This window comes from Sander lucioperca, chromosome 20 (genome assembly GCF_008315115.2).
Source record: "Sander lucioperca isolate FBNREF2018 chromosome 20, SLUC_FBN_1.2, whole genome shotgun sequence".
Classification (NCBI taxonomy): Eukaryota; Metazoa; Chordata; class Actinopteri; order Perciformes; family Percidae; genus Sander; species Sander lucioperca.
In genome coordinates this window covers 15,501,999-15,517,386 of record NC_050192.1, presented here as the reverse complement: position 1 = coordinate 15,517,386, position 15,388 = coordinate 15,501,999, and the positions used below count along the sequence as shown (strand labels likewise).

General features: G+C 39.9%; 1 protein-coding gene across 2 annotated transcripts in view; it reads left to right on the top strand.

Moving 5' to 3' along the window:
* The window catches only part of tafa5a (TAFA chemokine like family member 5a), a 141,123-nt gene that overhangs the window by 74,922 nt on the left and 50,813 nt on the right, over positions 1 to 15,388 (top strand). For both annotated transcript variants that reach the window (XM_031284882.2, XM_031284883.2), the window contains exon 2: positions 13,316 to 13,465. In XM_031284882.2, the coding sequence (XP_031140742.1) occupies positions 13,316 to 13,465 (150 nt within the window). The remainder of the gene's footprint in view (positions 1 to 13,315; positions 13,466 to 15,388) is intronic.

Here is a 15,388-nt window from a genome sequence, read left to right as displayed (position 1 = left end):
CACTTGTGCTAGCGTGATATCAGATTTTTACCATACGATTATTAAAAATAAGATTAACTCATCATCTTTAACACTGTTTGTGTGTGTGTGTGTGTGTGTGTGTGTGTGTGTGTGCGACCAGCCTTGTTAATGTCACAATCACTGTAGTTTTGCTTTTCATCAATCATATGAATGGATAATAATCATAAAAAGATGTTTACTCCAATTTTCTGATATTATTTCAGCAACAATTCCTCATAAATCTGTGGTAGGCAGTTTATTTTGTTTTGGTGTCGGTGGGCAAAAAATTCATAATAACTTTTCAGCAAATTGTAGTGAAAGTGTTCACAAAGAAAAATAGACTTCTGCACCTCTTGGTTCTGTTTTCAAGCTTTGGAAAATCTAGTCTGTGATGGGAGACTTTGGCCAATCACAGGTCTTTTTTTTTTAGAGAGAGAGAGAGAGAGAGTTCCTATTGGCTGTTCTGCACATACATTGCCCATGCGACAGAGAGGGGAGAGCTGCAGGAAGAGGTCTCATTCTACTTCAAATTCTTGCATTGTTTCGCTTTCTACCCACTGCAGCTTTAAAGATTATTGTAAAATTTGAGATTTCCATGTCTATTTTGATTATTAAACAGGTCAAGGTGCTACTAAGTACTGTGAACTTGTCAAACGGCTTAATCCACAGAGAAATAAACACAGGCCGTATTCAGAAACGGTGCCTTTAAACGAGCTGTCAGGACTTCTGTACGGTTGTGATGTCACAACTTTACTATATATAGATAAAAAGTGCCACTACAGTGCTGTTACAGTCTTTTCACGGCTGCAGTGCAGAGACGCCGAGAGTGCGGTTGCGGAAGACCCAGAAATGCTGACCAATTAGAGCAGACAGGCTTTTTTAGGAGGGGGGCTTAAAGAGACAGGTGCTAAAATGGAGGCTTTCAAACAGAGGGTGAATACAGGTAGATTCAGACACAGACATGAGAAAAAGAATGTTTTTTGAACATTAAAGCATGTAAACATGTTATAGTAGAAACCCAAAACACAAGTATGAACCTGAAAATGAGACCTTTAAAGGTACAGTCACTGCTACAGTAAAAGGGAAGGAATAGACATTCCATTTTTCCGTATTTATTTTGGTAATATGAAGAACAGGAGCATTGCTCATTGACATTTAATTAACATCAGGGTGATCTTCTGCATTCGATGCTGCTCTAAGAGCGTCTCTACTGTTTTATCCGGGTTACTCAAATTTGTTAATTAAATCTAAGCAATATTTTGCCAAATAGCTGAACTGTAAACTACCATTCAAGCATTAAAGGTAATTGCATAAATGGATACAGGTTAAAAAGTTGGTCCAATTATATTACTGAAATTTAGGTGCAGCAGTTGTGCATAGGTGTTAATTAGGTGTGGAGAAAGCATCTTTGTTTTTTGTACTTATAATATTCTGCAGTATCTGCACATACAGCCAAATACATGATATATGTGTATATAATTAATTTAATAATTAATCTAATTAATTACAGACTCTGTGATTAATTAATCGAAATTAATCGCATACATAATTAACGGTGCCTGAACCGATACTTTTTAAGAAAGTAAAAAAAGAAAAGAAAACAAAGGGTGCTAAACAACAGTTGGTGACATTAAAGAACGGCTTGTTTATTGCTAAGGCCATATGGTCAAAATGAAATGATGAATAATAATGTATAACAATAACAAGAACTTATTTCACTAGTAAATTGCTGTTGAACGACAAAAACAACCACCAGATTGGAAAAGGACATTTACAATAACTCCAAATGCACCACGAAGCTGTAGTTTACCAGTTTCATTGAACGCACTGTCTGTGTTGTTTTTTTCGACGGCAGCTCAGCAGCTGCAGATTGTTACATCCCGCTGTTGAGTCACAGTCCTCTACAGTAAAACACAGTCAAACTTTACACCGTTCAGCGTTAGCTGTCAGCATTTTAACCGTGTTTAATCCAGCTACTAGCTAGCGGTAGGCTAACGTTAGCTGCTGTCGAGTATAGCGTTAACTAGCGTCACATGCAGCGGTGTCTGTGTATCGTCTGTTTCAGAGCATCAGAGAGAAGCGCAGACATATCAGTGGCACCAGATTTCGGTAGCCAGGGTTGGCAGGAAGAAGATTTTTACAAGTAAATGTTCCAGTTAATGATCCAGGCAGCACATTCTCGTCTCCCTCCTTCATTTTACAGTCCAATGGTGGCTAGAACGGCTCCGGGTCAAATGTCAATATGAAATGGATTAATCTGCGTTATTTTTTTTAACGCGTTATTTTTTTCTCAGATTAATTAATTGAAATTAACGCGTTATTTTGACAGCCCTAATATATATATACATACATATATATATATATCTTCTTGATGTTCCAGTTTATCTCTTTACTACCCACCATCTCTGGTGGCATGAGAAACATGTAGGAGAAAACACGAGCAGCTCAACCTGACCAATGGCAGTTATTGTGATCTCCATGTCTGCAGACCTTGTCGCCCCAAGCTGCAGTTACAGTTACATTTGAAGAGTTGCCCCCCAACTTAGGCAATGCCTCCAGCAGAGCTACAGAGCCTATGTGACATCCTTATGCAGCAACATAAGTCCATTACTCTTTCCATGTGACTGACTTGTGAGGTTTGCTGTGTTTCCTCCTGGCCATCACTGTAGCTGTCCATTCTTCTTCACGTCATGTTCGACTCCGAATCCAAAATATCCCCACAATGAATAAACCTTTTTGAGGTGGGAATAAAGACTGTTCTTCTAAAAAAAAAAGAAGAAAAAAATATTGCTTTGTTGAACTGATATTTTTTTGGCAAAGAGCCAGAGAGGTTGTATATTGTGAATGTCCCGCCCCCTGCTTTTATGCCTTTCTGTGTCACTGAAAATAAATGGAAGATAGAGCAGGAAACTAACAATTTTTGAGAAAAAAATAAAGCACAAATACAAAGAAAGTAAGTTTTAAAAGTGAAATGGCATCTGCAATTTAGCTAGCTATCTCCCACACATGCATGAAATAATCCTTGCATACGGTACAAGTTCACACTCAACCATACACACACACTCGCAGATGCTTTATTATAGATTTTCACACATTGGAGCCCAGCTGGCCTTGATCAGGAGCCTAACCCTGTCTAACATACCTTGCCTCTGTTCCCCAAGGGTGCAGAAAGAGAGACATTTTTGGACTTTCACACGTTCACCCAGGGGTCTTTCATCTGCGAAATCATAGCAACATTTAAGGGACTTAACCTATCATCATTGCCTGTTGTGATGCATCCTCTAGGGGAGGAAAATGTGCTTAATTGCAGTAGTGAAGTGGCACTGGTATTTATGTGTGTACACAAGTAAGCTTTCCGTGTTACCAAGGGTGACCGGGGTCATTTGTTTTCCCTTTTCTCCCACCGTTTTAATTGATGATCATTCATTGTTTCACACCAACACCCTGCTATTAAGCAGAGTTCATTATTCTAAAACACTAGCACTGGGGAAAAGAGGGCATCTCATGGGAAAACACCATTCTTCATGTGCTTTACACAAGGTCACAGTAGAATTAAGGGGCCCTAGCTTCATTATGAAAACCCTATTAAGTTACACAGGGACTCAGTTGATTTTTTTAAAATTTTTATTCAAGTCAATGCAAAAGAAACAAAACATGCATTAGGTTGATAAGAATGTGTCTCAAAGCCTCCCTATTCAGACTTTTTTTTAATTAATTAACCTTTATTTAACCAGGAGAGTCCCATTGAGATTAAGAATCTCTTTTTTTCAAGGGACACCTGGCCAAGACAGGATGCAGCATAAATAAAAACACATAGTTACAGACAAAAAACACAAATGGAGACCCAATTAAGAGGAACTAAAAATCAAGCATTGGGAACTCTTATTTCAAAAAAGAAATGTATTTAGTCAGTTAGTTGTCAGGTGAATAAAACAACTAAAGGAATATATAAAGGAATCTGCCTCTAATTGTTTCATTTTGGATTTAAAAGCAATTATTCTGCATCATATTACATGCCGCACGTGGACAGAAGCCCTTTTTCCAATTCCATACAGGCATTTGGGAAGGAAAGTTTAAAGATATACAAAAGTTTAAGTATACAAAACCAGTCTACAGCCATAGTAGCTCTCTGTAATGCTGTACTTAGGCACAACGGTGCTTTGAGCTAAATGGTAACGTCTGCAGTCTAACATGCCCCCCATGACAGCGCTAACAAGCTGATGTTTAGCGAGTGTAATGTTTGCCATGTTCTCCGTCTTAGTTTTATGTGTTAGCATGCTAACATTTTGTAATTAGCATTTAACACTGTGTAGCTAGTTTTGTCTGTATTTTGGTCCTACACCAAAGTATTGGACAAATTAAAACAGAGGCTCTGTGTCATCCTGTGTGCTTTATTTAAGCTGAGCTAAGCTAGGCTAACCGCCTGCTGGTTCCAGCTTCATATTGAACTGACAGATATGAGAGTGATATTGATTGTTTAATTTAACCGTTCAAATAATGCTAATACCTACATTGGAAAATGATGATTAAATGAAAAAAAGCTACAGATAATGTTCCACCATCTTGTATCACGCAGTAGATTGCTGTTAGAGAGAATCAAACTCCCTTAAAACTGCACTGAACTTACAGTAGACATCCATTTTCCGCCTCAGACACTGATAGAGTGACCAAAAACTCATCGTAAAGCCAGCCTTGAAATTATTAATACCCTGCCTATGCTGCCATGAGTCAGAGAAAGTTCTGGAGACAATTGTCATTGGGAGCACAGCCTCATCATGACGAGGGAGAGAGAGAACTGTGGTCTGGCCGATCTATTTTGGGTGAAGCAAGCTTGTCTGAGCTCTGGAGCCACTCTGAAAAGTGATTTGATTTTCCTTTTTCTGCCCCTTTTTTCCTAAAATGCTTGGGTAAGCAACAGTCACACAGAAGCCCTATCGCACGCACACACACGCACACACACACACACACACACACACACACACAAAAGCATAAACACATGTACTTATGAAAAGATTAGAAGCACAAATGCAGCTTTTAAATGCCAAATATAACCACAAGATAGACCTCGGTCCCTCTCCCTCTGCCTCATACATACGCACACATTAACTAAGTGAATGTTGCCATGCAACCACAGCTAAACTTCTTCTACATCCTACATGTTTTATGAAAATAATTATCTGCTCCTATCATGTTCTCAAAAGGCCATTTTAAAAGACTGGAAACAGGGAAACCGCTAGCCTGGCTCTCTTCATAGGTAACAAAATCTGCTTTTCTACCAACTCCAGGTTTCACATTTGTTTGATGCAAGGCTAGCTGTAAGGTGTATGCGCCAGACTATTCCATCTGAAAGTCACTGCTTCTGACCAAGAAAAAGTCCAGCACAAAGCAAACCTCAGTAAAGTATTAGTTTTTTACGCTTCGTTTTTTGTACGCCTTAAAACAAACAAGCTATAATTTGTTAATTAGTGAGCTTAAGAGTTATTGGTAGACAGATACCAGATTGGCAATCTTCTCATCTAACTTGGAAATGTCTACCTCCTCCTTCAAAACTAGAAATAGATATTGCAGGAAACTGCCACTGTATAAATCATTAAACCACTGTGCTCACTGATCATGATTCATCAAATGTAACCTGATCAGAGATTCTTCAAATCATTTCTATTCACCCTTACACATTGCTCTGAACATAATTTTTCACACCTGTAAAAATCAAGGCTATACTGCACCCTCTTCAAACTGTTTTCAATTACAGTCAAAGTCCAGAATCCAAAAAAATTGTAGTCCATGTAAGTGGCCTTTTTCATTGTTCATTGTTTCTGGACCTCACTCTCCTGCTCAAGTGCAGGTCGTTTTGGAGTTTTTCATTCAGGCCCTACATCATCTGACTACTCTTTTACCTTAAGCTATAATTTTCTTCTGCTCTGCTCTCCTTCCTGTTACACCACATGCTGTTCAGCTGGCTCTGATTAGGCTTGTTAAAAGGATTAATTTAAAAACTAGCCCACAGGCCTCCTGGTAAAGGGATGACATCAAGGTTCCACTAATGCAGGCGTTTGCATCCAAAGTGGAATTTCAGACTCGCAGTCTTGGCGGACTCTCCTCTCTCATTCCGAACAGCTGTAGAGTGCTGGAGTGATATAGCATTTTAGTCTGGCAATGTCTAACATGTGTACACACACACACACACACACACACACACACACACACACACACACACACACACACACGCACATGCTGTCCTCTCCAGCAGAACAGATGTGATGCTAGTTTCCATCTACATCATGCCGCCATGTAGGGTTTCTGGGTTAAGTGGAGAATATGTTGAAAAGAACATTTTTGTTTGCAAGGCTTAGCCATTACATGCATCGTTTTGATGTTTAGAAAAGAGCATGTTCGTGCGTTGGCATCCTTATAATTCACATTGCCTCACAGCCAAACACACACACACACACACACACACACACACACACACACACACACAGAGACACACACACACACACACACACACACACACACACACACACACACACACACACACACACGCACGCGAGGCATTCGGCTCCTCAGAGACACCATGACAACATTGTTTGCTTAATACGCAAATCAATATGTTATAATTCAGCATTTAATGTTCTTCACCTTACACTGCATATTTTTAGCCCTGGCAGCAGGATCACAGTGCTCTAAGGATGCCGATGTCAGCCGCTTGATTGGCTCAAATCACATTGGTCTGTCTGTAGGAAGCAGCATGGCCCCTATAAGCTGCTAGCATAGTTTTATAAACTCTGGTCTTGTCACTAATTTTCAGGCTTCAAGAAATGCGTTTGTGTCAGCACAGCAGCGGGCCAAACTAATCATTGTCCTATGAGGAGCTACTGGCAGCTACAGGCGTGGTTTAGGTGTGTGTGTGACGGCTGCGACTCTTCGTTCAAAACAACGATGGCGGACGTGATAGAGAGATGGTTCAACCAATCACCTGCTAGGTACTTTTTGAAAGTGCCTGCCCTTTTCCATGACGGCTTCTCAGATTGTTCTGCGTTACAAACCTGCAAACTGAAAATTAGACAAAAAGTGGAAACAAAACAGCAACGACGAGCTAGGAAAACACACAGGCCAACATTTACAAAATAGTTAGCCAACGTTAACACTTCAGTACAGTGTGTAGTTGTCAACGTTAATACGTTTCATGTTTATCTTCCCCCTCACCTTTCATATGTTGCTACAAGTATTACTGTAAAAAATTAGGGCTAACTCATTCTGCAGTTTTTCATTAAATTTCATGGAAGAATGCATTTTGTGTCCAATTTAGGACACTCAGAAATACTTTGGAAATAGTGGTTTCTTGTGCAGCACAATATGGAATCCCAGCATGACTCCATCACACTGCAGATTTTCAAAGGACAAAAACAAAACTATCCCTACCAAGCCTAAACCACACATTATATAAATACCTAACCATTTGATTCAGCAGATTGCGACTCTCAAAAAGCAGTCTTTAGTTGTATTGGGATCTCGTAAGCATCAAATACAAGAATTCTAAAAACAAATGAATAAAAAGGCCTCTAAAAAAACATGGTCTCAGGTTTCTGGGCAAAAGATATATAATGGAACAAATGGCATATCTCCCTGCGTTGTAGCTGTGCTGGACATTTGTCAAATGGCCATGTATGGCAGAGCAATTGTAATGTGCTGAGGAGCGGGAGGAGAAATAATAAAGCATGGGAGCATGTCAATAACATTACGTTGTATTAAGCCGTACGCTCTGCCACATGAATCCATCTTCTGCCACAGTCAGAGCTTTCATTTCACTCTAGGGTGACCACACATACATTTTAATCAGCCATTTGGCTGGCCAAGCTGACAACTGCTCGACACCAGAAGCTGATAAGGTTGATGATAAATCATAGCGCTACTGGTACAAGCTTTGGGTTTGTTTCTGAGACCACCTGCCAGTTTTAGATTTTTCCCTCTATTCACGGGGCTATTCTAAGAAACAGGATTACTGCTTCCTCTCTTCACGTCCAATTTCTTCACGGGATGACTGTGAAGAGATTGGACTACATCTTGCATCTTTTGTAAATGTAACATTATTCAATTTCAATTCAGAGCAAAAATACGGAACTTATTTTTTTGACCAAATGTGTAGTCGTGCTGTCTGGTAACTGCCTTGTTGGAGCTGTGAATCCTGTAATACTTTCTCAGCTTTTCTGCAGATCCCTCTAGGCCAACAGCAAGATGAATACTTTCTTGTGACTGTTTGGTTCAGTTCGTTTTTTTGCTTTGTTTGTTTAGTTTTGCTATGTTTAATAGTGGCAATGTACGTGGTATTCCTGGCAGTGTGCTCTGGAGGCTGAGCCACGGGGACGCTTGGAGCAATTTGTTTTAGAAAAGAAGGAATGGAGTCGGCTCCTGCTTTATTGGGGGACTGAGACCAGCTTGTCCTCAAGTTCTCTCACGTAATATTTGGGAAGACTGCAAGACACCTAGAATGCTTGCAGCTGAAACCAACTTATTTAAAACAATTTTTTTTCAGCAATTCTCTACAGACTTATGACTCTATCATCCCAAACACTTGAGATTCACTGCCTACATATTAAACATAAGGGCACAAAATGTTAATTCTGTTTGGGGATCTTGAATTGAGTGTCAAGACTAGATAAACTCATACCTCAGGGTAATAACATTGATACATATTTAATACTAGCTTTCTAGCTTGACTTCAGGAATGGCAAAGTCGGTCTGTTGGTTGGCTGATGGTTTGGTCCAGACTAAAGTATCTCAACAACTTTTGGATAGAGTGCCTTGAAATTTAATAAATACATTCACGGGTCTCAGTGGATAACTCCTACTGACTTCGGGGATCCCCTGACTTTTCATCTTGTACCACCAGCTGATCATAATTTTCATTTATCCAGTGAAATACCTCAACATCTAGTGAATGATTTGGAACCAACATTTTGTACAGATATTCATGGTTACCTGGGGACAAATCCTAATGACTTTTGGCGATCATCTGACTTTTCCTCTGGCCCCACACTAAGTTTGACATTGATAGGTTTGATTGAAATATCGGACTGGTTTTGAGTAGGGGTGGTACGGTTCACAAAATCCACGGTTCGGTTCGTATCACGGTTTTAGGGTCACGGTTTTCGGTTCTGTACGGTTCTTGTTATTTTTTCTTTTAATCTTTAACACTCCAGAAATATACTTCAGCATATGATATATAGCTAAAATTAGCATATTGAATGCATGTTGCACAATACATGCACACAGTGGCAGTTCTATCTATTGTTTTATTTCTGCTGTCATCATAGGTAACATGAAATCCAAAATGTTCCCACACACCAGACTATATACGACGCTGGTGCATCCTCCAACTCCGGGCAGCCTTCCTTATCTCTCCCACTTACCATTTCTGCATGTGATGTGACCTGCAGCACTCCACACTCCACCTGAGGAGCGGTCGGCTCGGCGCCTCTCAAAATCTGACGAAAATCTTTTAAGCTGACCTTTGTCGATAAAAAAAACTGACAGATTCAACAACTGTATGGCCTATTTCTCGCTTAAAATGTTTTCAGAAACACATTTCGGTGAACTATTTTCGTAAAATATGAGATTGTATTCAGAACGAGACGCCATTAGAGTCTGTTTTGAAATTTGGGAGCAGCAAGAACCACGTGACGCATTCGTCCAATCAGCTGCCATGTGTTGTGTTCGTCGCGCTCATCCCCCTCGTCGTTTCCAGTAAGTGTTTTAACATAGGTGTCGAAAGTGGGCACTACGGCAGTAAGTGGTTAGTGCACATTAACAGTGTACTGACGAACCGTGCGACGCACACACGCTCCAAACTGAGACATGCGAACCGAGCGGTTCGGATGTTTTTTCATGAACCGTACTCAGTGAAACTCAAATTGCCATGAAACTTGGTACAGCCATTCATGTTCCCCTCAGGAAAAACTACAATAACTTTAGTGGCCCCTTAACATTCTAATCTAGCATGGCTGTGGACTTTAGTCTTGCTAAATTATCATGACTTTGACCAAACTCTGTGAAGCTCAGGAACAAGTTGTGCTTGTTGCACAAACTGAAATGATATCAGCCTTTGTAAGTATTAGTATTTGAATCAAATACGGTTTGCAATGTGCCTTGCAAAGTAATTTAACAATTTCAACAATTTGACAATTTTTATTTAAATAATTTACTTAACATTTGGAAGATGCAGTGATTAACAGCAGAAGGCATAAAGAATACACTCATGGTGGATGACCCCTGCTGAAACATTTGATTAAAACTTCTTATCCTCAACATGGACCATACACAGTGCTATTAGAGATGTTGCAACTGAAGTATTTTATGAGAGAAAGCACAATTTTATTTTTATACTGTGTTAAAATTAGAAGATTCTTCATCCCTATAAAGAAGTCAGTGCAGCTGTGTAGAAGACAACATACATTGCAAGACAACATGGAATTTAAATTAATTCAGTTTCCCTGCAGCTACAACTGTGACAGTTTCAGCAAGGCTGCTGTTTGTTTTTCTTCTTTCTTGCGTCAATGGAGCTCATTAATTGCCTACATTTCATCAGAGAACGCGACGTCAAATAAGCCCGTCTTTGAGCTTATAGACTTCACACATGATACCTCAGCGCCCCAGCGATCCGCGCGATTACATAAGGCATCCGAAAAAAGTCTTTTCAGCTTCTTGCAATGGAAGAGTTCCAAAGGAGAAGGAACTGACAAAGAGAGGAAGCTGGAAGAAGGGAGCGAGGAGATGATCTGCAGAGATGGTGGGTGGGGTAGGATGCAGGAAGTATATGCACGCGCATGCACATCAACAGATTCACATATGCACACAGGAGCTTACATGACAAGTCATTATCTGGTATCACCCAGAGAAGACAGAAGCGTTGCAAGACATAGTTAAGTGAGGAGGCATGAAGGAGAAAAGAGAACACAATTTAATGGAAGAAAGGATGAGGAGGAGAGCAGTGGAAAGGAGCCGTAAAGGTGGGGGGGGTTTGGTCTTGATCTCCCAAGTGCAAAAGACATGACAGATTGGATTTGTTGGTATCCATTTCCGGGCAAAGACATTGAGTGTTATGACATATTTCGGCACATTTGTAATCACTCCTACCCACCTTCTTCCTCTTCATACAGTTATATTTATAGACACACAGAGCCCTAATGTGGATAGCTACTGGCTTCAGAGTAGAGAATGGAGTTGGCTAAAGATTAGTGGACTTGGAAATTGTGAACACATCTGTGGTTGAGTTAATTGGCTTATGTTTACTTGTACACAACCTAGTTTTGCTCAACAACACAAAAAGAAATAAATTAGGATTAATAAAAATGAAATAATATCAAGCACAATAAGCAACTTATCTTCAGTCAACCATGTATCTCCAATTTTGTTTTAGTTTTCTGTATTTTTTTTAGTTAAACTGAAAGAATAAACGATTTAAAAACAACCATCCGATTATCTGAAAATGCATTGTCACAAAGACGAAAACAGGGCGGTTTTTTTTTAGCTCATGAAAAGTTGACGTGTTGGAAGCGCAAAAAGAAGAGTAATGTTATTTTTCTTTATAGTTCAAGTTACTTGTTATTCAAACTATATCCTTATACTGCACAAATCTTGGCTCCCCTATCAGGTGTGTTAGACGCTGTGATCACCAGTACAGGTAATCATCTAAATGTTTGATAATGTGGTTGGATGTTAGAGCAGGATAAGCCAACTATACTATAGCTCATGTTACTACAGTATAGTTGTATCAAGTTTGTAATATTTTGGTTTTTCCCTATAAGATACATCATGATAAAGATGAGTATGTATTTACAGTTATACATACACCTTTAAAATGGCTACATACTGTATGCACACAGACATTTTCTCCGCCTGTGGCCATGGCCACCACAGTGTGAGGATGAATCCTGATAGATCCCCATTACCCCGAGTGTGACCCCTCACAGCTCAGTTCATTAAGCCAGCCACCCAAGAGTTCGGGACTCAAGTCCAGATTTAATCACAACTTCCATCCTCTTGCCAATCACAATTAGATCCTGATAAGCCTCTCCAGGATGGCACCCGAGGGCCTCCACACACAGACAAAGGTTAATTTGCGAGCAGCAAGGGCCCGGCTACAAGGCCGAAGGTCACCTGATTGAATACATGAAGCATGTGTGTGTAAGATGGGGGAGGCGGCAATTACAAAGTTCATCAGTATTCATGTGTTTCATTCATGGCTAATGGGTACTTTAGCTTACCTAAAGAGGTGTTCTGATAGGATGTGGACTTTAATGAGAAATAGCTAGTGGGTTGTCTTTAGGTAGCTGAAATTAAAAAAGTAATTTCCTCATTGTCTTTTAAAGTCCCTTCACACATCTGTGAGCTGCTCAGTACCACCACTGTGTTCCTCTGTTGGCCTTCTGAGCAATTCCACTGGAACTGTTCAGGATCAGGTTTTTGTCAAACCCTAAAGAACCCACAGCTCTTCTGACGTAAATGTTAACATTTCAAAACAGTATCCTCACTGCATATCTAATGTGGTAAAAGTCAGTTAAACTGAAGTATTTCTTTTTTTCAAATGCTAGTTTGTTTGAGTACGCCGTTCACGGCTTAAAAGTGAGACTACTATTGAAAGATGAATTAACAAAATTAAACTCATAGAAAAGAACATTTTAATTCATGAGCAGTAAAACGCACCCTTACTCAATTCAATTCACACAATGGTTTTGCTGTTATAACATTCCTTGGCCTGATATGGCCAGTCGCTATCGGTAGCTAATGTTAGCTAACTGTCTTGTTGTCATTGTTAGCGAACTAGCTTGATGCTATCTGTTTGTGTAGCTGACATTACATTGTTAGTTTGTGATATTCATGATACATTTTAACATGCCACAGATTGAACCATTTCAATGGTTTTATAACAAAAGTGAAACAAACTTCCTCAAGAAGATGCCAGTTGTGTGGCCACAATGGCCACTGTTCAGCAAAAGTTACATTTGCTTGCTTTTGCTGTGTCTACATTTTTTTATTATGTGTTTGAAATCATAATGAGTGACGTAGATGATTACAGTAAATAATAATACAGTACATGCACTTGTGTCAGTGGTTCCTGTGAGACCCACTCCCACGGATATATTACTATTTGTGCCGTGCCAATTGAGCTCCAAAGGATTGTGAAAAATAACAGTGCTACACCAGTGAACATGTGACAGAGTACAATTTTAACAGACGAGACGGACTAGTTTATTTTTCCCCTGTTTTTGATTTCATCTCTCTGACCTCACCTCCTGTGGTGCAATGTCATTTACAGGCCAGCTGGCAGCGGGGACATGTGAGATTGTGACGCTCGACAGGGACAGCAGCCAACCACGGCGGACCATCGCCAGGCAGACGGCCCGCTGCGCCTGTAAGAAGGGCCAGATCGCTGGAACTACAAGAGCCAGACCTGCCTGCGTGGACGGTAAGAGGAGGGGCGGGGGATCCCGGCTTAGCTCGCTTACTTTAAGGGGCCACTTCAGTAAAAACTACTCAAACACGAGTATGTTTTTCCCGAGGCACGTTTGACTTTTACATTGGATTATGTTGGTGTTGAAGCACATGAACAAAATTAGGTGTAAAATTCAGCCGTATCAAAGTGTTGAATCATGTCATCAGGGCAGTTAGGCTGTATTTAAGAAGGTGCTTAAGGTGGATAAACCTACAATGTGGGGCAAAGAGGATCACAGGGCTGTCTTTGTGATATTAGTGAAGCCTGCAGCAAATCAATTTACAGTTGAATAATTTAAAAAAGTGGCTGCATGGGGGTTTCTAAATCCCCCACCAACAGATGGGCTTATATTTCATGGAATAGTGACACTATTCGTGGTATAGTGTCTGCTTTGGCACAGAGTGCATTTGTATGATTATTATCATTAATAGAGCTCAGAACAATTACTGTACTTGATTAATCAATAAGTTGATTGACAGAAAATTAATTGCAACTGTTTTGACAATCGATAAATCATTAGAGTTTTATTTTATGTTTGTTTATGTATAGTTATAGTAAACATATATCTATGTAGTCAATTCCATACCTTTGGGCTTTGGACTGTTACCTCGGGCTCTACGACAGTAGTCACTATTTTCTGACATTTGATAGAACAAACAAGTAATCAAGAAATCAATCAAGAAAGTAATCGTAACTATTTTGCAGGGAATAAGCCAAATTCATAATGAAATGATAATTTTCCAAAGACATTTACACTAAAAGCATTTTTTTAACATTCACTTAATTGATCTTTATTCAATTTCTTGTAATCTATCTATACAACTGGAAGCCATTAAGTGAATTTTTGTTACTTGGATACACCACGTATACCTGTATAAAACCAGTAAAAAAACGTGTATCGCCACAGTTGTCAAAATGTCAGCTTTTTTTATGATCTAAGCCCCGTTTCACTGTGTTGCTGTGGAACAATTAGTCTTTCAGATAAGTTAAAAAGGTTTTTAAATGGTTTGCGTAGCCTAAAGTAGGTAAAGTAACAATTAAGTTTTATTGAGAACTTCAAAATCACCAAATTTGGAGATGCATAGTTTTTACAGAACAGCGGTGAAGAGAGAAGTGAGTATAATGAAAAAATGATGTTGTACTTTGTGTACAGGGGAGAGGAAGAGTTTCATTAGTTGTTGCCATGTCTTCCTCACATACGTCTAATGGGGAAGAAGCTTGAGCAGTTTTTTCTGGAGCCTATGAGTCATTTCTCTAGTCACCATTCTGCCCCCATGACAGCTCAAAGGATTTCAAGAAATTGGAGTCTACAGATAGGGTTGAACGATGCTGTGACTCTGGGGTTTTCTTACATCTTTTTATGACATCTTCATTGCCTTCCCGCTGTCTCTTAGGGTGCCTGTCACCAAGTGTGTCTCGCACACGATGTGGCCTCTAGCTTGGGGTAGGAGGGGAGGTTATGTGCACAGGTGAAGGCAGAATGAACAGCCCTGTTAGTTAGAAGAGACCTGCAGTGAACTGTACCTTTTTGGATGTCTTGTTTTGCCTGTGATTCAACTGTGCCTTCACAGTTGTGTCTCCGATTGGAGGAGCTGCCTATCCTCAGTGCGCTGTTTGACTATTTTACCTATTTGTGTTGCAGGCATAGATGAACATGACACTGGAGATTTTCTCCTAATTCAATTTCTTCCTTTGGCCAAACTGCTTCACACTGAGATTTGTGCACTCCGTCTGAGTCCTATAAAGAAAGACCTGATATTGTGGACATGACCACATGGCCAGCTACACTGTAGAGTCACTTTGCTGTCCTTACGCATGCCTCTTTTGCCAGTGAATAAGTTGTACGGATGCTGCATAACTCCACAGTATCCAGATAATATCAGGAGGTATTTGTCA